This window comes from Leptinotarsa decemlineata, unplaced genomic scaffold (assembly GCF_025532065.1).
Source record: "Leptinotarsa decemlineata unplaced genomic scaffold, Ldec_3_MD MMD2_tig00000199_RagTag_RagTag, whole genome shotgun sequence".
In the NCBI taxonomy this organism is placed as follows: domain Eukaryota; kingdom Metazoa; phylum Arthropoda; class Insecta; order Coleoptera; family Chrysomelidae; genus Leptinotarsa; species Leptinotarsa decemlineata.
Genome location: NW_027412544.1, coordinates 10,351,250 through 10,377,278, shown reverse-complemented (window position 1 = coordinate 10,377,278; position 26,029 = coordinate 10,351,250). Strand labels below are relative to the sequence as shown.

General features: G+C 37.0%; 1 protein-coding gene across 1 annotated transcript in view; it reads right to left on the bottom strand.

Moving 5' to 3' along the window:
- Positions 1-9,611: 9,611 nt before the first annotated feature.
- Positions 9,612-26,029, bottom strand: part of LOC111518295 (xylulose kinase) — a 28,925-nt gene continuing 12,507 nt past the window's right edge. Inside the window, exons 3-9 of the mRNA XM_074172917.1 lie at positions 21,823-22,002; positions 21,488-21,589; positions 17,119-17,404; positions 15,175-15,319; positions 11,997-12,283; positions 11,842-11,939; positions 9,612-9,983 (exon numbers count right to left, since the gene is read on the bottom strand). Coding sequence (XP_074029018.1) covers positions 9,780-9,983; positions 11,842-11,939; positions 11,997-12,283; positions 15,175-15,319; positions 17,119-17,404; positions 21,488-21,589; positions 21,823-22,002 — 1,302 coding nt within the window. The 3' untranslated portion in view covers positions 9,612-9,779. The remainder of the gene's footprint in view (positions 9,984-11,841; positions 11,940-11,996; positions 12,284-15,174; positions 15,320-17,118; positions 17,405-21,487; positions 21,590-21,822; positions 22,003-26,029) is intronic.

Below are 26,029 nucleotides of genomic sequence, written 5' to 3'. Positions count from 1 at the left end.
TGGTTTTTCTTTGCAAACTGTCAGTTGCCCCCGAATCGGCCAAATAATGAATGGTGATAGTGGATGGAACACTTAATTTTCGGTCCTTCAAGATGCTGGCCTCATAGAAAACACCTCCTCCACATCATATAATAACGTTCTTACAGTACAACTGCTGTGGCTACTTTTCCCCGATTGAGACAGATTGAACTTTTGGAGGAGAAACAAAGTATTTAACCCTGAATTTCCAGTCCTACGAAATATTAACGTCAAAGAAAGACACCCCCACAACTTTTGATTGATTTATTTTTTTCAGTACCTACTCTATCATCATTTAGATCTCAGGATATACTTATCTATGGACTAATTAAAAGAAAATATTCAGTATTGTTTCAAATTCCTGGATGGACTATTCCTACTTGGAAGCTATCTGCTGCCATCTTTTTCATACCACCCATTTCAAAGATGTATAGAAACCCTAATGTTTTTACTTTGACTGATTCGCTTTGGTTCTATCAAAATCCCACGACGCGACGCAAGAAATGAGATTGACCCAACTTTGTACACGTGTTGATAGATGAAATAATATAATAGTTTGCAAATGTGAACATTGGTGTGCGCTTAGCGTTTCAGAAAATGGAATGCCGAAATAAGTTGGATCTCTATATTTTTGGATAAATCAAAAGTGTCATAGATCGACTATTTTTTTCAAAATATTTTACATTACAATAAGGTCCAAGTGATCACACAATGGTATTTCTCCTTTGCATCTTATCCATTCCAGTAATCCTGTTTTCCGTCCTCGTGCTAGTTTGTATAGACCTTTCGTTAGATGTATGTCATATTCTCCTGGGTATAATATAGGTTGCCAATGGCGTGCTTACCTTCTGTGTTCCATTCGCATAATATATGACTTCATTCATTAGAGAGGACCACAAAAAATCCAGTGCTTTCTGATACTGCTTAGGAATACATTTTATGGTCTGTTAAAATTTCGATGTTGTAGCCACGGTGCGCATTCTAAGTTGCATAGCTGACAGGCAACTAATTAGGCATTGACTGTCTCTCTGAGACAATACCATTGTCTGAATGACAATGACAATATCTTTCTATATAGAAGTCTATATACAAAGACAATACACTAAACAATCTACCGGATCGTTCCCACCCTAGACGATAGATGGCCCCCGGATAGCTTTTGCTGACTGTGAAGGTGAAGCCACTAGTCCTTTTCTCTATTTTTTACTGCAAAACTGTAATGAAAATTATCTATGATGAATTATTTGTGATATTACCACCACCTTGCCTGACAGAGACATTATTATGAATTAAGTAGTTTCTTTTTCCAAGTACAGATTTTTGTTTGTACAACAAATTATGAATAAAAAAAACAACTCTTTCGGACGAGGAAGTCATAGAAAGTGGAATATTTTACCAGAAGAACTCGATAACTGACGAACATATTTTTAGCCACTATTAATATGATCAGTTTTCAAAAAACTATAAATTTGACAGGATCTACGTTTAGTGAACAAACTGATAAATTCAACAATGAAAACCAATATGAAGTGCAAGAGCAAAGTGTGGACGTTGAAGAAGAATATTTGAAAAAAATGTGAAGGTAAAAATGTAGAATTTGAGCTATATACAGACGCTGAACTAAACGTTTTCCCTGTTCATATATCTTGAAGAATATAAAGTTAGATTTCCTGTGGTAGAGAAAATTTTGAAATGAACCTTTAGGAGAAGTTAAACTATTCTGTTGTATTGAAAGCAATAAGTGTTCAAGCAGTTGATTTTAGTGAAGTAAAACTACTCGCGCTTGACTTGGGGAGTGAGCTGGTGAATGCGTGACGAGAGCGTTACGAAAAGTGTGATCGGGCGAAACGAACAAAAGTTGAGAGGGAGGGATAAGTGAAAATAGAAAGAGAATGAGAGAGAGGTACGTACCGTATATTACTGTAGGGGCACGAGAGAGAGGTGCGAGCGCACATTTACGGTTGAGTAGGCTATGTGTAATTAGGAAAAACTATCATAAGTTGCCACTGATTTTAGCAGGAGATTTCAGTGTTAATTTTGCGTCCGAAAATGGACAGCTCTTGGTAAACTTTCTACAAGATAAATCAGAAGTACAAATGAATAATTACCGAAATGAGCCATCCACAAGACATGGAACAACAATCGATGCATTTTTCTCTAGTTTCTAAATGAAATCAGAAGCAACGCTGTAAGTTCGGACAGTATCTCACGTCGAATGATTTATTTTCTAGAAACGCACATCTGTTGGAATACATCACCTTTATACTAAATTCATGTATCACGACCTCGAGTTTTCCTTCCCTTTGGAAACATGCACTTGTGATTTCCTTGGCCAAGTGTAACTTTCCGACATAGTATCCTCATCTTAGGCCCATTAGTATCTTAAATTCCTTATCTAAAATGCTTGAACTGATTCTCAAAGATCAGATGATGGAATTTGTCAGTTTTTACAATATCATAACCAACGTTCACTCTGGGTTTCGTTCCCAACATAGTACTACTTTCGCTCTCCTCTCCATAACTGATGATATTTTCAAAGCGACCGAGTTTTATTAGACTTGAGTAAAGCTTATGATACCTTAGACCGCAGTCTTTCATGCAATAAACTCATCCACTTTGGTTTGGATAAATGTGCTGTAGATCTTATTGAAAACTTTTTGGAAAACCGAACTCAGTGTATCAGCCTTGATCAATCCAAATCAGCAGTTATGAATACCAAAATTATGATTCCACAAGGTTGGAACTCTTTTTATTTGTCATTTATATCTCAGATGAAAAAATAAAATTTTGCACTATTCATCACTACGCTGATGATTCTTAAATTTACCTATCTTTTTCGGAAGGCAACCTGGAACCATAAGAACTCATAAATGAAGATCTCAATTCGCTGCATACATAACTTAAAACTGGCAAAAAAATCATCATGTATGTTATTTGGACCCAAATCCAAAAGGAGACTGACTTCCAGCCTCATTAAGATCCACATAAATGATATTGCCTTGCCCTTCACTTCTGAAAGTAAAAACTTTGTTTTTGTGGATTGACTCCGATTTGGGATTTTCTAAACATATCAGTTATCTTTGTGAATCATCTTATAACATTCTCGGACAATTTTTTCTCTTCGCTTTGCGAAACTTTAATTTTTTTTTTCAATCATCATATTGCGATTGCATACTCGTATATAGAGCTGCACTTACTCAACACGACTCTCTTCGCCTCCAAAGAATTCAAAACTCTTGTTTGAGATTTTCCTTCGATATACGTAAATTTGATCACATCAGTAGTAGGTTTGATGACTCCGGATGGTTGAGGCTTGAAAAACTACGCACTATACATATCCTTACCAACATACATAAATTACTTCCAACAAAACAACCTGACTTGTTAGCTTTTTAGAGACTAGCAGATTTTATGCTCGAAATGGTGTGTCTTGGTCATTCTCAAACACAGCTCGGCACTTTTCACTCGTAGTTTTTCCTATATTTTCTCTGAACTGTATAATAAATTGCCCAGTAATCTCAGACTCTACACGATAATGACATTTAAAAAACGCTTAAATCCCAGTAATTGGTGCTGTGTATGTCGATAGCTAAGCTCTTTTTGTTACTCATTTTAATTAAGCTTGTATTATTGTGTTGGTAGATTTATCTTTCATTATAAACTTGTTTTCATATTACTGTTATTTTTAAGTGTACGTATATTTTTGTGAGATTGATTTGAAAAGCAGCTTACGCTGATAATCCGCCTGTTCGTCTAATTTACTTTTATTACTTGTGTCCACATTTCTTTTTTTTTTAGATGAATAAAGTCCATTTTTTTACCGTAGTATGTGCTGGTCAGGCCCTATCCCCCGGAGCCCCGATCCATTCGGGAGGGCGCGCCAGCATTATCAACCAACGACTTCTTCCCACACCGTGGGGTAAGTGGTCATTGGGTCCGAAAAGCATGTGCTCTGAGCAAGCGCAGTGAGCCAAGAATGACAGCCTTCTGCAATCTGTCCGGCTTAGATTTCTGCCTTGATGTGGCAAGCCGGTATAATATTTTAAGATTCGAGAGTAGAGATGGATCCTTCCACCAAGAACTCTAATAATCAGAACAACCATATTCACAGTGTGGTTTGGATAGAGTCTGCCGAGTTGGAACAGAAAATTTCGATATTTTATCCGTATTTCCTCCTCTTTTCCGACGATATTCGTCTCGCCAGGAGCTGAAAACTCCACGATAAATATCGTTTTGCTCTGGTGGTCGAGAAGGGCCACATCAGGCTTATCAGCTTCTATGAGCCTGAGGGTGATGAACGAATGATTCTAATAAATTCGGCACTTCTTGTTCCCCACAATGTATTTAATATCTCCCAAAGCGTAGGGCAACACCGATGTCTCGTCAATACCGTAAGCGTACCGTAGATGGTTATGTCGATGGATATAGGCCGAGACCGCATATGCTAGACATGCCGATAGAAAGTGCATTAGGGTCTCGGGCGCCTCGCGACAGGCCCTGCACCTAGTGTCAGGAACCTTTATACCCATCACGCGACTGCGGTAGACTAAGGTGTTGAAGACACCATTCTGGCAAGCCAAGATGAACTCCGCAGTTTTCGACATCAGCCCACTCGACCTGAGGAAAGCGAAAGGCAGGAAAGCCAATGTCTTCAATGTTATTGAAGAAGACCCCATGCATTGGCTTATCCTTGTGTTTCCGCAGAAGTAAGATGATCTACGTCTTTTATATGAGCTTTTTGCTAAACGGGTTCCAACTCGGTGACAGAGATTGGTCACCTCATTCAGTGTCGAAAACTAAACCGAGTTCATCAGCTGCTCAGGCAGCTGCCCTAAAGAGAAATGCTCCAATTCCTGCTCTCTCATGATCACGGACCATGCAGAGAAGGGGATCCGAACTCCTGACGACTTTACAGGCTGTATCCAGTACCATTCTGTCATGTAAACACTTCAAACTCAAAAGTCCACGACCTCCCTGTTGTCGGGGGAAGTACAACCGTGGAACGGACGATTCGGGATGCAAACTCCTATAGAGATGCATCATTTTTCGGGTCCTTACGTCGAGTGGATACAGTTCCTCCCGAGTCCACTTCACTACCAAACAAGTAGAGTAAGATTGGAACGGCAAGCATATTTGTTGCAGCAACTTTGTTCTTCCCCGACAGCTCCGATGACCAGATCTGTCGAAGTTTGTGCTGATACTTGCCGCGGAGAGAGTTTTTCACTGCAGTTACCTCTTGTGAGTGGCGTTGTTCCACCCCGAGGTAAGTGTACGTCTCTCCGGCATCCAGATGGTGTAGGATGCTTCCATCTACGAGCTGCACATCCTCTCCGTAGTCCCCGCATCGTCCTCTTTTGAGATGAACCATTGCACATTTGTCTATCCCGAATTTCATACCGATAGCATGCGTGTACTCTTCCACCACCCTCAAGGACTGATGGAGATCCTTCTCTCCAGAGGCATAAAGTTTAAGATCATCCATATAAAACAGATGGGTGACCTTGTGCCTCCGGTTTCCGGGGGTGCCACAGTTATACCCTCGAGTGTTTCTGAGCGCAACGGATAATGGCAATAGTGAGATGCAGAATAGAAGGGGACTGAGGGAATCACCCTGAAATACACCTCTTCTGAAAGTAACCCACCCTGTTTGGACTCTTGCTTGACCAGATGTTATGGTGAAGCGAGTTCGCCAAAGTGGTATCAGTTGTTCAATGCATTTCACTATGTTGTCGGGTACCACAAGGCATCTGAGCAAATGCAAGATGAGCTCATGCGAAATTGTATCAAATGCCTTACGGTAATATATCCAGGCCATAGAGAGGTTACGCTTATATTGTATCGAGTCCTGCGTTACACATCTATCGATGAGCAGGTTCTCTTTACATCCAGCGACTCCTCTCTTCGACCCTCTCTGCTCATATATCCGTTCGAACACTCGGTCAACTGCGGTGAGTATTCGTGTGTATAAGATGCTTGTAAACAACTTATAACACGAATTCAAGCATGTTATCGGTCTGTAATTCTTAGGAATCGACAAATCTCCGCTTTTGGGGATGAGAACGGTCCGCCCCTCGACAAACCAATCCGGAATCGGCTGCTCTCCGTCCAGCCATAAGTTGAAAACTCTGGCCAGATGGCGGTGGGTACTTGGTAGTTTTTTCCACCAATAAGTGTTCAGCCCATCTGGGCCTGGAGCAGCAAAGTTCTTGGAACCAACAAGGGCTCTTCGAACGTCATCCGGGGTTATCGGGTTGCGCAGTTCATTGAGCTCAGGCTGTCGAAGCTCTCTGTTGAAAGCTTCGAACTGCGCTAGGGCTGAAGTGTCTAAGTTGAGTGGCTGCGGGTGTTCATAGATATCCTTCCAGAAGGATTCCACCTGATCAGCAGTCGGCGGATTATCCACAACTCGTGGAGGCTCTTGGAATAAGCGAGAAGGTTTCTCGCGGAACCTAAGATTTTCCGCGATACTTCTCGCTCGCCTCACTAGTAACTTCTTAGTAGCCACTAGCATTCGTATCCTTTCAAGGCAGTGCTGTTTGGTGGTCAGCAGCACGCCTTGACCTAAAGTGTGATGGATATGTCGTAGTTTGGCGGCACTGCGGGCGTGAAAGGCCTAGCAGTCCGCCCTGTAGTCCATCACACATTGGATACGAGACGCGTGTTGTCTCGCCGACGTGATCTTAGCCTCCATCTTGTGTACACGCCGTTCAATCTTCCGAACCGCAAGGCCGGGATTTCGTCCTTCCGATTCGGAAAGCGATTGGACGACGTTATACACGGCGGTGTTGATTTGCCAGATGTCAGCCTCTTCTGTTAGAACACTATGAACCTCCGCATCAAAACAAGCCAGTTCTTGTGGCTTCAGGGGCCTAATTCTGTGGAGCGCCCTGCGTGTTCTGATTGTCGTCTCCATTGGTGGTATGGTGCGAGTCTCCTCTCTAGCCGTGCCAACGGGTGGTAGAACTGCCACTTCTACCACTTCGTTAGCAGACTGGGGAGGAGCTATATAGCCCTGCCGCCAAAGATAGGATACGTAATCCCTAAGATTTTTGGCGGAAAAGGCGGCATACTCCGGATGTGTTTCACACCACAGAGCATGCAATCTCAGCAATTATTATTATTATCATTATTATTATTACAACCATGGAACGGACGATTTGGTGTGCAAACTCCTATAGGGATGCATCATTTCTCGGGTCTTTACGTCGAGTTGATACAGCCCCTCCCGAGTCCATTTCACTACTCCAAACGAGTAGAATAAGATTGGAACGGCAAGCATATTTGTTACAACAACTTTATTTTTCCCCGACAGTTCCGATGACCAGATCTGTCGAAGTTTGTGCTGATACTTGCCGCGGAGAGAGTTCTTCACTGCTGTTTCCTCTTGTGAGTGGCGTTGTTCCACCCAGAGGTAAGTAGGATGTAGGATGTTTCCATCTACGAGCTGCAGATCCTCTCTGTAGTCCCCGCATCGCCCTCTTCTGAGATGGACCATTGCACATTTTCTGACGTATCGGTATGTAATTAAATCGTGAACCTATGCTAGTGGTGTACTAGTTTCAGGTAGTTACCGACCGTCAATTACTTTTTCATCTGAAAAAATTATATGCCACATTTTTTGCCTTTCTCATGAGAGGTAGACGTATATCGTACTATCTCGCTATCCAATTCTGTATCGTCGGAAAATTTCCTTTCGTATCAACTTTGGTTATCAAGAATATAGGAAAACGTTGTGACCCACTGGAAATATTACAACACACCTAACTGCTAAGAAATATTCAGCACGTAAATACACTGAAACCAAAACCCCTTTTTATGAATCATTCGTTTGTGATTGATCCCATTCTGTACATCCTTAAACAACTTTCATCAAAGGATGCTCATTTGAATTCGGAGTATGGTTTGTTCTTCGAGTCTCTTCAAGATGACACGCTCGGCCACTTTGCTTATGGAAGGCAGTAAGATAATTGGCCTGTGATTATCTGGAAACAGGCGGTTCTTCTTGGGCTTCGGCATGTGAATAACCGTTGCCTCTTTGAACGCGTACGGGAAGTGCTGCAATCTGAGATAGCATTTATGATGGTGGTTATAGCTGCTTTGCGCGGTAGGAATTTTAGTGCCCGGTTTATTATATGGTCCGGGCCTGGTGCTTTCCGAGTGGATAGACGTCTTTCACTTCTTCGGGAGATGTCGGGGACAGGGGTTGCGCGTTATCCGTTCGTTGTCTTATCCTTCGTACCGGTCCTTCCACCTGTCTCTCTGTTTCGTCTACCTCGTCCGTGAACGGGATGACGTTCTCTCTGCACTGCCTTTCGAAGTTTTCCGCGAATTCTTCCGCCTGGTCAGTGTAGACGATTCCTTGCTCGGCGTGTATTGGCGGGCATGGCTGTCGAGGTCCCGTTCTGAGTATTTTTTCTTCTTCTTCGATTGACGACTTGTTTATTTTGTGGAAATTCATGTTCACTGAGGATACACTACAAAAACACACTTTTGTCTATTTTCCACTATATTTCTTTATTGAGTATTGAGTATATATGAGTATTTTTTGCATTCTCTATGCAGACTGGTTTTCCGTATTCAGTTCGGGTAGTCCATTTTCTATCTCGAATAGCTTCCAATTCTTCTTTCAGTATCCTGTTGGCACTTTGCATGCACCTTTTGTCTAAGGGTGCTCGTGTCCTTTGGTATCGTCTTTTCAGGCGTCTTCTTATTCTGATCAACTCCGCCGTTTCCGGTGGGAGCTGCTCTTGGAAGTTGAAGCGTAGGGCTAGGACTTCCCGTACGCTTCTTTTCATCGTTGGGATGATCGCCCGCTGCAGCTGGTGTGTGGCGTTCTCCAGATCCGTGTCGGGGCGCGCTCTAACGTTATATTATGTATGGATACGATATACTTGTGGCGCATCACGATACACTTTAAAACATTGGTTTGCTGACTTCAAACGTGGTCTTAGAGACACCGATGATGCAGAATGCAGTGATCGTCCAAATGAGGCAGTAACACCAGAAAACATTAAAACAAATCACAAAAGCGTTATGAATGATCGAAAAGTGAAGTTGCGAGTATCTTTAGAAGGGAAATACCATCATCAGTGAATATTATATAGCGTTAGTTGAGTGTTTGAAGACCGAAATTGCAGAGAAACGACCGCATATGGCGAAGAAAAAATTTTGTTTCATCAAGACAATGCACCGTGTCACAAGTCAATCAAAACAATGGCAAAACTACATAAATTGAAATTCTAATTGCTCCCCACCTTATTCGCCAGATTTGGCTCCCAGCGACTACTGGCTGTTTTCAGACCTCAAAAAATGTTCACCGGTAAGATATTTCGCTCGAATATAAAGAGGTTATTACTGAAACGGCCTATTTTGAGGCAAAAGATACATTGTTCTACAGAAGTGTATCGAAATATCAAAGCTGCGCTGGAATGATTGTGTGGCTCTTGAAGATTGAACAATTAAACACGTCTTCTTTTTTAGGCCTGGGCCTTTTCGGCCCATGTGTATTTCTTCTATTCGGATAACAACTACTGATCGGTTGCTGTTCGATAGCATAAACTACATGGGGTCTTTGATATTGTGATCCTGAAATGTAACGGGTATAGTTTTTTTATTGTTATCAATGAACTTTGTTACAATGGAAGGCTATTTCAATATATCGTTTGCATTATTAGAATCTTATAGTGAGAAAACAAATGGATTGGTTCATACTATCACAGCATATAAGTATTGCAAGTCTGTTAAGTTCTTTCAAATGAATCTCATTTTTTCGTTAGCTCCCTAATAACATTTTTGTATCTCTCCACCATTGGATCGTAGATTTCAGCAGCATCTTTGTAGGGCACACAAGCCAATATCGGTTCTGGAACTGTTTTTGTAATTTCCGAATAGGTTTTGGAATTTTCATAGAGGAGGCCGTGTTTTGCTTGATACGCTGACCCGAACACGGCTGAATTGGCCGCTTCCTGTTGAAAAAAAAAATAAGAAATGCGTCAAATACATTTGCTTCTCAAAAAGTTATGAGTCAATTACATTTCATATTCACACCGAAACAATTAATCAATTGTTTTCTCATACTTTAAAAATGAACAAAAATCATGAAAGTTTTCTTTCTACTTCTGAAATGAAGATAAAATATGTGTTTCGGCATGAACTCGATCTCAATGCTTTCTCGTAGGTAACGTAGTTCATTGATTCACCAAAATGTTTTGATTTTATAAGTGTTGGAATAAATAATAAAAATAAGAATTCGTGTTTACATCTTCCAACTAAAAATTCTAATCTCTATTTCGAATGAACTAAAATCAATGAACATTAAATTCTTAAATTCATACAGTGTGACACACTTTTGATAAAGACACCCCTGTATTTCACTCATTTTTGAAAGCAGAGATTTGATTTTCGGTACAAGCGTAGACTTTTATGGGCCACACTCTTCGCAATGCCCCACGAAAATAGGAAAATCTCGATATTTTGCTTCACGTTATAGATATCCTACATATATATATAGGTATACCGAATTTTTAACTATAACTTCGAAATTTGATTTTTTTGTAATTTTCATATTCAAGTCCGATTTTCAAATAATGGTTCCGAATGAAAGAAGCACGAGAAATAATAAAATTCATTATTTGAAAATCGGACTTGTTTTAGAAGTCCGATATCATCATCATCGATATCATCAACGCGAAACAAAATATCGGGAATTGCCTTTATCGTAGGAACGTTGCAGGCTGGGTTTGAGGCTGTCGCACCTTTTTCTATCCCTTTTCATTCAAATATTTTCAAATATCTGTTTTGGTTTGACAAGTTTCACTTTTTAACGGCTAGTGAATGAACTGAGTCCCGTCGCGCTAGTTGTGTTTTTTCAAACACTCTACTGAATTAGTTCTCCAATTTTGTGGCTGTTATTGAAGTTCCAGTGCTGTATCAGTGATCATATCATCTTTCACTATGTCTTAAGTCAATTATTTTCACTAAGAAAATATTGCATTTGTCTACTGCATAGAAAGCATATCATAGGTATTTTAAATGAAAACTAGCAGTACATATGGTGAAACTGGGTAGACTAGGTGTGGCAGAACCGGGTGGTTGACCTATGATGGTTGCAAAAATGCAGATGAACTTTATAATAACTTTGTGAGTATAAAATCTGTTCAACTACAATTCATAATATTGTTTTCAAACAAAATTGCTATTTGGTCATTTTTCTATAATACGAGTAGTAACATCGGCACCAGGTATTACTCCACCTATGGGGGTGGTGAATAATAATTATTATAAAAGATATGAATTGAACATTTTTGAAATTATCTACTTAGGATAGGATAACACAATATATTTTGATTCTTTTGACAGTAATTGACCATGCTCAAATGAAGAAAGTTCTCCCCCAGAAACTTTCATATGTTAGCTATCCAGTTTTGCCCCATTCTTTTCTTCTACTGTTTATTTTTTCACAAGAATGATGTACATTGATAGAAAATTAAAAAGTCCAGATTTTGAGATGTAAAATGAAATGAATTGTCAAAAATCAAATCTAATCGATATTGGAAATGAAGAAGCAGTTAGGAAATATAAGGTGGTATACAGTAAAAACTGTTATATATTATGAGTTTCATTTGATAGCCTTATTATCTTAGTCGTACTTTTTGGAGAATATACATGCTACTGGAAATCTTTAAAACATTATAAAAATTGGTGAATTTTTGTTTTCAATTCCAAGTAGATACACCCGTAGATGAATTTCATCGTGAGAATGAATTCACATTATATTTTTTTGAAAATGCTAAACGTCATCAAATGAACAGAAATTGTACCTACCTGCACATAGACAGGGGCATTGAAAACATCAGCCATTACTTGTAGAATGGCCTTATTTTGCGAAGCTCCGCCTGTTGCTAATATCTTAGTATTCTTATCTGCAAACAAAAAATATGGTTCAGTTTCTTACTTCTAAGATACTTTACCCTACTCACCAACTTGGAATCCGAAATCCTCAGCATACGCCCTATTACGCAAGCATTGACCCTCGATGCATGCCCTCACCTCAACCTCTAAACTTGTGAATTTACATACATTTCCCGCTTTATTGTATCTATAATCTCCCTGAAGGAATGGTATAATTTCTTGAATGTCGTAATACAATCCTAAATTTCCGAAATTTCCTCTTGGCGTGCTCTCTAACAATTGGTTGAAGATATCCCATGATCCATCAGCACAAGTGTTTCGTATTCTTTCTCTCGTCAGTGAACCATTTTTGAAACTAAATTAGGTAAATAATCATTAAACAGGTGTCTCAAAAGAAGTACTGTTCATTAAATTGAAAATATTCATGACGATGAATATTTTCAAAATTCAATTTTTTTTCACTTGACAAAATGAGTCCGGTAACTAGGTAAGTTTGGTTCACCCATTTATTTCTCCAAATATATGGTCAACTAGAATAAACGTTTTATCATAAACTACACCTTACGATTTAATCTTCGCAAACTTTAATTTCAAAAATATATCACTATGAAAAAGCGAAACATATATTTTTTAAAATAAAGTTTGTAGGTTAAAACATAAGGTGTAGTCTATGAAATTACTACGGATCTTCATCAAGTAAGTGTATTCAAAAATGATTCGAAAAATTGACAGAAAGTGATAACGTGGTCGATTCTATCTTATTGGGAATTGGTTCCGAAGAGAAAAAACTACTTTACTGAAGTTAAGGTGAAAAATATCAATACTTTTCTAATATCATTTCATTTTTTATATCAATAGTAAACAATATTTGAGAAACTCCGACTAATGAGAATTTACATGTCATGATCAACTGGAAAAAATTGCCATAGTAGAGTTTCGTTGATCTCAGTATAAATACGAATTTCTTACGGAGTCAAATTCAGCAGAAGAAATAATTCAAATGATTATTTGTAAACTTATTCAAACTTTCAAACCTTCAAATTTCACATTCGAAATGAGAAAAGTCCTAGATCCTAAATACTCTCGAAGGAGACCTCATGCTCATCCTTATACAAATATCGGAATGAAGTTATTTCTGCAATTTTGATATATGTCTATTGCTTCAACTCAGTGATAGAGTTGTGGTCATATCGTTCTCTGTAGAACTGTAGAAAAGTTGAACTATTGAAGAATGCACAAGCGACCTCAACAAAATACGAAAGAAAAAACAGTTAATGTTTGCAATCAATCAAGAAGAGCTCCCATTTAGTACTCGTATATCGAAAAGAGATAGCTGACCAAACGTGAGTTGTTGGCTATTCCTCTGATTTTCGAATCGTTTGACAGCTTACTTTGTTTACATGTGGTTTCAATATTACTGGAGTTTTATCCCAACACAAAACATGTATTTTAACACCTCGACACGTGTTTCGATCACCAAGCGACTATTTTCATATTCAGTTTAATATTTCTCTTGAAGATGATCACTTGGTGATCGAAACACGTGTCGATGTGTTAAAACAACGGTTGGGATAAAACTCCAATAATATTTATTGCTACACCAAAGGTTCCAAACAGTGCATCACAAATACATGTTGCTTATTGAAAAGTTTCTACGGTAACAATCTATACTAATATAATAATTGTGAAAGTTTGTGAGGATAGATGAATGTAGGTATGTTTGTGGCTCTTTCACGCCTAAATGACTGAACATATGCAGATGAAACTTTATATAAATACAGCTTATACATCAGAATAACATATAGGCTACAATTTACAAAGTTTTTGTGTAATTTTGATCACAATATAACGTACTAGGTTGAGTCGGAAAAATTGTTGCTCCCTCAGAAGTCGAAACTTGTGCGAGCTAAGGATTAACGAGGTCTTACCTTTTATCGTGTGATTCCTAACACGAAGTTACATGAAGATAATGTACCGTCAGATTGTTTTTGTTTATCTTGAATAGTTCTAAATTAAAGTCCTCGATAACATATATCTACCCCGTGGGTTGGGCTACCTATCGGGCGCGTCCCCAGGTGGCGGATAGGGGAACGGTCTGAAGGTCCTTTCCGGGAAGCCAATATGTGGCCTTACGGACGGGATCGTCGGACTTCTGGTCAGTGGCAGAAATAAGTAGGGTGAGGGGAACTAAAACTCCTCAAAAGCCTTTGCAAAACATGCCACCGTGGACCAGCCTACCCAAGCTAAGGTGTGAGATATCGTGCCAACAGCTGAACGGCCGCAGGGTGATATGCCGTTACGAACGATCCCCTTGGGGAACTGGTCGAAACCTCATTGTAATCAGCCTTCCTCTGGTAATGCAAGGCTCTGCCAGAGGTGACCAACTCTTCCCTTGTTACTCGTGGGAATACACATATATGAAACAAACAGACACAACAAAAAACAATCCCGCGGCTGGACAAAAGTGGTCACCTCAATCTATGGTGGTGGCTGGGGATGAACAGAAATGTTCACCCCAATCTACGGCTCGGAATGAGGCTGGACATAGTAGATCACCTCGTGATGTAATACAAAGGCGGCGCATTTGCGGCGCCGAGGCCAAAAGGAGAAAGAGAGAGAAAGAGGCAGGAGTATCAGCCACTATAAGTGCACCCTCCCCCTCACCCACTCCACCTCCAACAGCAAGGGCACTTCCTGCGGCAGGCGCCTTGAGTAAAGGCAAGGAACCGGCTGCCCCTGCAGGAAAGCGCCCTCACTGGAACACCTCCACTAGGGGAACCCCAGGAAGGTTGAAGAAGTTGCACAACGACAGTAATGTCGCTGCACCTTCCAAAACCTTCGACGAGGCCGCCGTGAGATACCTCAAGTTTGCCAAAGGGAGTGTGTGTTCGGCGAGTCTTGGCCTACACCTACCGATATAAAGGTGACCTGTCCACCTTCCTGGAAACGATAGGATGGACGAAGACCTAGTACGACAACTCCTCGGGAGGATGTACAATGGGTCACATTTTCACATAATAATTAAGTGCTGACGAATTTTGTCAGCACTCCTGTATTAAAAAGTTGCTCGGAACAATAGTCACAACGTTTCATTTTCATTAGTTTGTGTCTGTGGAGTTATATCGCATGCATAAATTAATGACGTCCGAACATTGCAATTTGAACAATAGCTTATAATTGTGAAAATACAGTATCGTTTTGATGAAAAATTTCCCATTTTAAGAAAGTGAGGATTCCTATACTTACCAAAGAAGAGCCATGTAAGAATTTTCATCCACTGGATTGCAGAGAACATGCCCGTCCACCACTACTTTTGGTTCTGTTAACCACAAAAACAATGTGTCGCTAGTTCCTAAACTGACAGCCACCCACCCCTCATTCAGCTTCATTCCTGTAGAATAAAAACAGATTTGGTAACCTTTAGCGTATATTTATCATGAATATTTTTGCTAAAACTATTTATCATCGACTGATTAGAACATTGAAAGGATACTAAGACTACTCCTTCTAGACAATGACAGTGATAATGATAACAATTGTAATGCGAAAGCCAAACAGAAGTAACAAGCTCTAATTTATTTTCCACACTTCGCATCAAAAACGATCGATATTGTTACATTCTAAAAACGAAATCATGCATCAATAACAGTTATCTGAACATGATCTGGAGAACGTTGAAATTCAAGCACACGTTTTCAAAGTAGAATGTCAAAAATATAATCCCTCATAAAATACACACTTTTTCAACTACTCAATAATCTATTTTTAATTATTTTTCAGGGGTATATTAGTAGGTGTAAATGATCTTCTTTTATCTAAAATACATACATTGCTGAGTTAACATAAATCACAATTCATTATGTCCTGATTGAAACTTAAAAAAAACCTTGTGTAGTCATCAAAATCTACACATACAGAGTTAGATTCTCTCGGCTGTTGAATAAATTTTGTTCGATAGAATCTAAGAAATAACGTTTTCTAATTGTGACATTACATCTTGAACAGAAACTCTTCTATGATTTTTTCAGGAGATGACATGAAGACTTAAGAGTTGAAGTTTGACTTTTCGAATTAGTGAGTCAGATTGAGTGGGATATGGGTCCAGGCTTGCATTAATCAGTTTTTAAAAGTTTTTATACCTATATATTTTTTTGCAGACTGTTGAAGACATGGTATTAGCCAGGGGAGTAGTTGTTTTCTGATAGGTGTCAGTCCATTAACCTACTGTGTAGGGTGTCGAGACTGGCCTGAACGAATTGTTCTTTTAGATGATTCTATAACGAAGCTGCTAAGACCAAGCATTAAGGACACTTGCGAATGAAGCAGCCGGCACCGGTGCCAGAGAAGTAATCGATAAACTAAACAAGCAAGACTTCGATTAGGCCATACCCGACTCACATAGGAAAAAATGAAACATCACGTAACATTTGTGAAGAACTAAAAGTAAAAATATTACAGTGGTGTATCCCATGCTCACAATTCACGAGATACATCCGTGATTGGTTAGGTTCAATACTCACTGAAATGGATGAGTTTCTGAATATAACACAAGAAATGCATCTGAACCTAAACTAATATTATATAGAAAAAATATTGTTTGTTTATTTGTGAAGCCGACTACAGATCAGGTGATGCTTTTGCCACAAACTTCAAACCTCTACAAATGTTTGGCTGAATTTGAGGTATCAACCATCGCCATCCACAAGTTGCATTGGCAAACAGAACGAATGCGAACTTGTCTCGGTCATAAAGTTCCGGGAAAATGCAAGGTTCTATCTGATAAGATTCCAGGAGGATTAAAATATCTTCATCGGACCACAACGCTCATATGTTCCCTGTCAGTGCACAAACATGCAGGAGCTTTCGGCAAATTCCGTTTCGACACTTGTTCGAATCGGCTACAAGCGTCTGCAGACCCTCAAAAAGTAAGTCAAACATCATATTCACACGTTTGGTTTTGTGACGGCAAGTTCAGGTTTGCCAAGCGCATGGATTCGGCTTACGGATAATTTCGAAAGCTACTATACTGATTTCAAAAATAGTGTCTCATATGAAAAGCTACATTATCAGCAAGTAAAATGGGCTGCATTTCATTACCAAAACACAAAGTATCAAAAATTTGCATACAAAAATCAATCAATTGGCGTGAGCAACGAAAAGCGTTGCTAGTATTACTTGAAATTAACTTACCAATCAATGACGCCGGATTGTCACCAGTATGTGCAATGACTCTACAATTTGGGTTGAAGTTATACCGTTCGACATAATAATTTGATATGGACCCTACATTAGAATATGACGGTACAGGTTCTCCTAGTTTTTCTGCAAGATTTGGTGCACAAGCGTTGAGTAAAGTTTCGTCCCATTTTTTTGTATGAATATCCATTAAATTCATTCCAGAACCATCTGAAAAATCAATTGGTGCTACTTTGCCCAAGAAAAGTGAACACAGGAAGCTACTGATTAGGGAAATTCTCTGAAAAATAAACAATGTCAAATTTACTATTGCAAAATGTGTGTGATAAAAAAATTAAGAATTATCTGTATTGAAGAGAAAAATATAGTTACATCATTATTACATTAGGGAAAGAAATTTGCATTTATTTGATTTTGTAAATCATTTGTGGAATGAAATAACTAGTTTATCGATAAAAAAATTTATACCATTCACGATAAAAAATTATTTGGTAGACATGAACTTATGAAATACGTCATGGGATTTTTTAATGGAAATGTACAAGTACATAATACAGAGCATTCTTTTTGAGGAAGCTACTGTATGTTAAGGCGGATTTAAACCAAACGGATATAAACCACAACAAAAAAACTGTGACGATTTCGACAAAACATAAACTTTAATTTTCTGATTAATTCGGCCGTTACTTGATGAAGATCCATAGTAATTTCATTAGCTAGACATTAGCTTTTTCAAGTGATTTTCAAATCACTTGAAAAAGTGATGCTAATGTCTTAGCGAAACATGTGATATATTTTTCAAATAAAGTTTGTGGAGATCAAATCGTTTAGATGTAGTTTTTGAAAAAACACAAACTTTAGTTGTCAAAATGAGAAACATTTTGAAGACTTGCTGTCGCGGGCGACTGTTTTTGTCAATCATGAAATATCCCGTCGCGTCGGCAGGCGAAAGGTTGCGGTGTTTTGTCTATGTTTTTGTAAACAAAATTCGCTATGTGGAAACGGTCTGAGATATTAACAAGCAAATATTCAGACACTATTTTGTTTTGGTGTGATGTGACATTAATACTTTATTTGAAGAGTCAATCTATGGTGGGTATAAATTTCGATGATCCCAGTTCACCTTTCATTCCTATGTCATCATTTTTCGTATCTGAAATAATTGTATCCGTTCAATAATCTATTCGTGTTCCTAACAATGATCTCATCCAGTATCTTGGTTTTTCTGGCTTTCGATTATAAAAAAAACGCAGGTCATTATAAAAACATCGTATAAATATGGCCTTCGAAGAGATGGACAGCTGGGTGTAATTAGGCAATCAAGCGGACTAAGTCGATCGATGACTTTCCGTGAAAATTTTCATTAAAAACAGACAAGTTCTCATCTTCCAGGCTTGTGATATTTGGGTGCGATGACTCTTCTGGATATAATCTAGCCCTGTAGTAAGTGATCCATATCCAAAAAAAAGGTTTGAATGCTTTGTAAAGAATCAGAAGTTCGAAATCATATTCCCACTTTCTGGAAAGTTGCCTTTGTTTTTCCAGACATTTAAAATTTTTTGAAGTTTTTTAAATCGTATATTCCCAACTCCCTTTTATACACCACTGAATTCGACAATTATTGTTTACATTCAAGATCTAGTGTTTACATTATCCCAAAAAACACATGTTTCAACAAGAATAAATGGAAATACAGTAGAATAAAAAATAATTTAGATCATTGGATGAGGCAAAGCAAGAAACAATATATAAAGGAAATAAATGATCGCGATTGTTATTAGTTAAAAAAATATTTTCATTGCCGATTAAAAACATTTTTTCAAAATTGTATTTATTAAACTTTCCATTTTTTTCAAAGAAGATATTATAAACCCTCAACTCCATTATGAAAAAGTGATTTTTTACCAAATTTTGTCTGAGTATCAACTCCTTCATGAAAAACTGATTTTAACAAAAATTTATTTCAACTCTCTCTAATCAAAATTATTCAATTGTCTGGTATAGTTTTGAATAATGCAATTTGGAATTAATATCAGCACGAAATGCTTGATATTGATTGGAACAGAATGAGTTAGTGTAATTTGAGAAAACACTTCATTGCTTTGTTGTGTAGTGTATAAAATTGAATTGACTGCTGTTCTCGACTCTATGATTAATACTTCAATTTTGAATATATTTATAACTATGAAGTCGACTAAGTGGATTTTATACATTCAGGAGCACTATTCATTTGTGTAAAAAACGAAAACAACAGATAAACAGAAACTATCCATTCAATTTTTAGTAGCTGCTTCTGTTATTTTTAGGAATATCAAAAAATAATATTGAGCTTTCACATAAGATAACACATTTTCGTTGGTTGAGCATCATTAGATTTTTGTAATTTGACTCTTCATATTGAGGATATAAGGAATTTTCGAATACGAACCTGGACATTTCATTACGTTTGTCGTGACTAGTTTCTGTCAACTTCTTTGAAAATATCCCAATCAAGTAATTCATGAACATTTTTTTTTAGTTTCCACATAAATTATAACAAAAATAAAACTCATTCAGACAAAACTAATCATTTGTGAAAAGAATTTCTCAGAATTTGAGGTTACATAGATTTTTCTTTTCGCCTTCTTTATTAATGTTTACTGAAGTATGCTCACTGTGGAATAAAAATTCAATGAGTTTAAATATGAAGATCTAAGTGGCCAATCAACTGGATCTCCTGTTACAACCTGTTACTTTTTCATTTGTATTTTCTTATATCAGTTAATTGTTCATCACTATGTATAAGTTGTTTGATAAATATCATAGGTCGTTTGAAAATTAGACAGATGAAAAAATAATAACTGTCAAGCAAAGTCATTAAAGGCGAAATTGTTTGAATTCGTTTTTAATTTGAGTAAGTATTTTACACAACCATTCGAGAATGTAGTATCCAGATAATCTCGACTATTCTGGAATTATGTAGATTATATTAGTCTTATTGAAAATGAAGAATATCATGCAGATACCATTTCGGAAGGTCATCCAAATGTTATTTATAATATATAATTACTCTGTATTTTTCACTAGTTGAATTACTTTCAGTGAAATAAGGTCCAAGTACTGCATTGCCCAAAATACCGCACCATAAGTTCAAGGAGAAACTGTATCCCACTTCCTATATAAGGTTGGGGTTTAGTGAATGCTTGTTTTTCCAATTGAGAACATCACAGTTTGTGAATGTGTTTGACAGTAAAATCCCTGTCATCACGTATTAACTGTTGAGACATGTTATAGAATAGCAATCTTCATTTTCGATCATTATGTTAGGTTTTCTGAAACAATGGATATTTATAGTCGTGGTAACCATGACACTTGTATATATTATAATCTATTGTTACTGTTCTTGTTTCTATCCCTGGTTTAATATAAATTTGAGCCATAACATCAATTTCATTATCAGGTACGTTTCTTTCAATTCAAGAAATCCTAGGATGGTTGAGTGAATTATATAAAAGCGAACTTGTAGATATTTGGTTGTCTTTTGTTGTCTCGATTCATCCTTAATTTATTATGCACTGCGAGCATTAAAATAATATTTAGTTTGATGCAGATTTCTTACATGAATTCGAACTCTAGGATGGCAAAATACACTCAAAATGGTGGATATTTTCAAATAACAAAGTCATATTTGAAAATTAAGAAAATTAATTCCACAATTGATTAGCAGTTCCGTTTAATTACGAATTCTATTTTTCTTAAGATTAACAGCGATAATAAATATTTTGTTTCGGTTCTCTGAATATCAACTTTTTATATTGATTGATGAAATACTTCTTTTCTCCCACCAATTAATTTTTTAGTTTTTGAAAATCAACTGTCGACCAAATGTAACCATTACAATGAGTACATTAGCCAAAAGTGTATTCACTGGACCACCAATGAATACAAAATGTCCAATTCCCAATCTGATGACGCCAAACCAAAGAAAGTGAGTTATCTAAAATAAAAACTACTACCGTTTTTTGATGTTCTCAAAAATAACAGAAATCTAGATAGATAATTACGTCTTTTGCTTTCATCTCAATATCTCTAGAACCGAATTTGACTCTTTAGATTTGCTTCCTTCAATAGAAAATGTTTCGGAATAGGCATTTTTCATTCCATTCATTCGACCTTGTAGTAACAAGTACTGTACTTTGGAAGGTACCACCCGGTATCAATCTGAATTAGATCATTCTTGAATATTTTTGTTGTACATAATTTCTAACTTGCACTTCCTATTTGTCTATCCAAAACTGATCTTCTAGATCTAGATATTGAAAAACATTCAACATTTATTTGTTCATGCATTCATCTATTACCTAGTTACTACTACTAAACCAACCTCTGTTACTTTATAAGAATCCGGTTTCGTTTGATGAATTTTTGCTATCTGAGAACCTGTAAATCTTTCATATGCCCTGGAACCTGTGATTTCAGCAAGTTTCTGAAAAATGAAAAACAACATTTCAAAATCATTTGATGACCTTCTAATCAAGGAACCACAAAAAAATTGAAATTTATAAAAGATAAAATTTTCAACGTAAATAGATAATGTAATTCCAAGTCGTAAAATTCGATCAGAATGAGTCATTCAAAAAAATAAATGAAATCTGAATGATCATATTAATTGACTAATGTTGATCAAAATCATTTTATTTTTGTCAAGTATCCACTCACCGTTGGACCACCTACTGCATCTTCTAGCTGTTTACATTGCTTCGTAGTACTGGCATCCATCCAAATAGGACTATTGGCTAATGAGAAACAATGGGCTAATTGGGAATGAAGAAACTCACTAGGCTTCAAATTTCTCAAAGTTTCATTGGCCCCATTCTGCCAATAAACAGATCCATGTTGCTGGAAATCATATCAGTTTATATGTTAACTGAACCAAAAAACTGATTGCTTTCAATGTATACCATTATGACAGTCTACAATTTCATTTCGTAAAACAGTAATTCCTGAGTAACCTTTGAGTTCTCCAAATGATAAGTAATATCAACCCCCATTGTAACCCATCTTAATAATATATCAACCATACTTTTTCAATTGAATGTTAGAAGTTTGTAATTCCAGTTACCTAATCTCTAATCTGGTTAACGGAAAAACAGATTATAAACAGATTCAACAAGAAACATTATCAAACAATATTTTTTTAAGATGGTGGAAATCACATGAGCATCTAGCAGAAGTTTATCAAAGATATTCACAGACTGCTTGAGCAGTTTTCTCAATGAAACTTCCAATACTTCTTCACCAAAGAGTATTCAACGTGCTCCGGGTCAGAACCAGAAAAAGTTTCTCGACCCCAAGGACTGCTCGTAAAAATCCTTCGGGGATTTTAGGATTGCTCCAGCTGATGCAACTACTCTTCACAGAAAGCTCATGGTTGAGTTGTTAATAAATGTGTGCTAATAAATGGCAACCTTCTTTTACACGGTATCTTGAAGAAAGGATTTTTTTTCAAGGACAAAACACAAACACTACAGGAAATTCCTTAAGGCGCTTTTAGAGCGATGCCTGTGCAAAAGTAGTGATTCATATTGGATTTCAATTGCTGGAGCTTAAAACCATTTGAACCTCAAAACGCGTATTTCTGATATGTACCGCTCTTGGTGGAATCAAATGTTCCAAGTCACTTGAACACTTTCGGATATTCCAGGCTATTGAGGTTGCACGTGATGTTCGCGTCTCCAATCAGGCGGATGGCTTTTTTCTGGATGGAATCCAGCAGTTTCAGGGTGGAGCTCCATACATGAGAACAATACTCCAAAGAAGGTCTGATCTGAGCTTCATAGAGCATCAAAAATTGCTGAGGTCCGTACAGTTTTCTGGTGTGTACAGTGTTCCAAGTTTTTTAGTAGCAAAATGATTGTGTCAAGACATATTGCTGTCCATTTTAACCCCCAACAAACTTATCGAAGCAGAAAGCGGAATTGTCTGACCTAACATTATCATATCCGGTTCGGAGACATTTATCTTCTTGAAGAGAACCGATACCTCGGTTTTTGTGGTATTGAATAGAACCTGGTTACTTTCACCACAATTCGAAATCACTTCTAGATCCTCATTATGATATGCAACCTCCTGCTGCCGGTGAAGATGTGCCTCCGTAGCCGATGTCCTGGAATCTAAATGGAACGACGAGACAAGTGTGCTGTCGTCAGCAAAGCAATATATTGGATTCTTGGATTTTTTCAATACTACAAAACCGGTTTAATAAAGCAAAATCTTTTGCAAAGAGTATTAGCACCATAAGATCAGATCTGTCGAATATTGTAAACATCTATAGTAACCACTTTAATGTTTTACTGGCAATAATTGTCTGCAAGTTAATTTGTTTTTGATAGGAATAATTCAACTGGGATATAGACGAGACGTACCTTCTGCTTGTTTAAAAGACGAGAAGAGAAGTGGCGACTCAATTAGATGAAAAAAAGTCAAGGCAAAAAAAATAGTCTATTTTAGTGAAACTCATTACTGACATGGCTAGTTGAAATCTTATGCATACTACATAAACCTTTCAAAACATTTATGATGTGACATCTGGTTTCATTTAAAAAAAAGGAAAAGTCGAAATTACTGTGACACCTCCATTTTTATCTTTGCCACTATTACAAATCATGGATGACGTGGTTCCTTCAATGGTCAAAGAAAGAACAGAAATGAAGTATTCCATCATTATAATAAAAATTCAAGTAACACTTCATTGTGAGATTCAAGCATAGATTTCTGAAGCATTCTTAAGTTGACTGAAATTCACTTAATTTGTGCTTCATAAAATAACAATTTGGATCAAATGATCTTTTACCTCAGTAATGACTAATAATTTCATTCCATTTCATTTTATTATTATACCATATGTAGGAGAAAACTAATCAAAACTGTTCAAACATCATAAATGAATATTTTGCTAACTCATTATTTTGGATATCGTAAAAAAATTAAACCATCAAGTTAAACTTGATGGAAATACACAAAATGTGAGTTAAGTTAAAAAAAATGTGGCTGAAGTGACAATGATTTTTATCTTCAGTTGATTGATGACATTTATATTTGTTCTCTGTTTTTTAGTCATTTTTAGTAATACAACTTATTGATCATTTCTCATCGCGATACGCGATCTGGGTCGCCACCAAAAATTGTCCCAAACAAAAACCCAAAATTCATACCTTTAGGGATTTCAAGAATTTTAATTATAATCAGTTTTGTACAGATTTAGTAAGTGCACCTTTCCAGGACATTTATACAATAGATGATATTGATAACAAAGTTGAATTTTTCACGGGACTAATTCTAACTATTTTTAATAAACATGTACATGTCAAGACAGCACGTATGACGAAAGCTCCAGCTCCCTGGCTGACATATCCCATCGAAATAATGATGAAAGAAAGAGACAAAGCTCCTGCAAAATTCAAAATTTCAAAATCAGAAGCTGACTGGGAACACTACAAAAATTTGCGAAACTTTACGCTATCATCTGTTCGTCGCGAGAAGAAGGCTTATTATGACTATTTATTTCAATCTAAAGACTCTAAAAAATTATGGAAAAACCTAAAGAATATTAATAATACAAAAAGTAATACTGATTTACCAATTCCCTTGCAAAATCCTGAAGAAATCAATAATTATTTTGCTTCAGTATTTATTGATGATGATATTAATAACAACCTCCTAGAATACTACAATAGTAATAAATATCCAAAATTAAAAAAACAAGAAAGTGTGTTCAAATTAAAATTCATCTCAGTTAATCAAATGAAAGAAGTCTTAGCTACTATCAAATCGAATGCCACTGGTTTTGATGGTTTATCCATCAATATGATTAACTATTGTAGTCCGTTTAAAGATAATTTTCTCACTCATATTTTGAATTGTTGCTTAGAAAAATGTTATTTTTCTAATCTATGGAAAATTGCCATTGTCAGACCTTTGAGTAAAGTTTCGAACCCAGTGAACTACACTGACCTCCGTCCTATAGGACGGAGGTCAGTGTAGTGTAGAATAGAATAGAATTAGAAAAACTCATTCATCACCAAGTAAGTTCATATCTATATGAAAATTATATTATTCCTGATTGTCAAGCCGGGTTCAGAAATAGGTATAGTACATCTGCAGCCCTCGTTCAGGTTACAGATGACATAATTCGAAACTCTGAGAATGAAGAGTTGACAGCTCTAGTTGCCTTAGATTTTTCGAAGGCATTTGATACTATAAATCATTCTCTATTATGTTTCAAATTGAAATATTATGGATTCTCGGATGAGTTAGTCTTGCTACTATTTTCATATCTAACGAATCGCTGTCAAACGGTATATTATAATAATGAAATGGCGTCAACTCGAAATGTTACTTCTGGTGTGCCTCAAGGGTCAATCTTAGGACCTTTACTCTTTATAATCTACACCAGTGACATTTGAATTCTATGAAGCACTCAAAAGTTCAGGCTTATGCAGATGATACGCAATTCTATACCAACTTAAACATCTACAACTATGGAACTATTCAAAACCTCATCAATTCCGACCTACAAACCATTTCTAATTTAGCTGCGCAACATAATCTAAAATTGAATAGGAATAAATGCCATTTGATGCTTTTCGGTAATAAAAAGAATAGGGCTATAGTCGCACAACATCTCACAATTAGAATTGAGAACACCATACTTCCCGTTGTGAATTCCATTAAAAACCTAGGTATTATTTTTTATTCTGACTTAAAATTTGATTTGCATTTGAATAATTTTCTTAGAAAATCGTTTGGGACTCTCAAACTGATTTATTCAAATAGATATTTTTTCAGTCGACCAATCAGGAAACTTCTCACTGAGTCGTTGGTCTTATCACGGTTCAACTATGGTGACATTGTGTACAGCAATCTT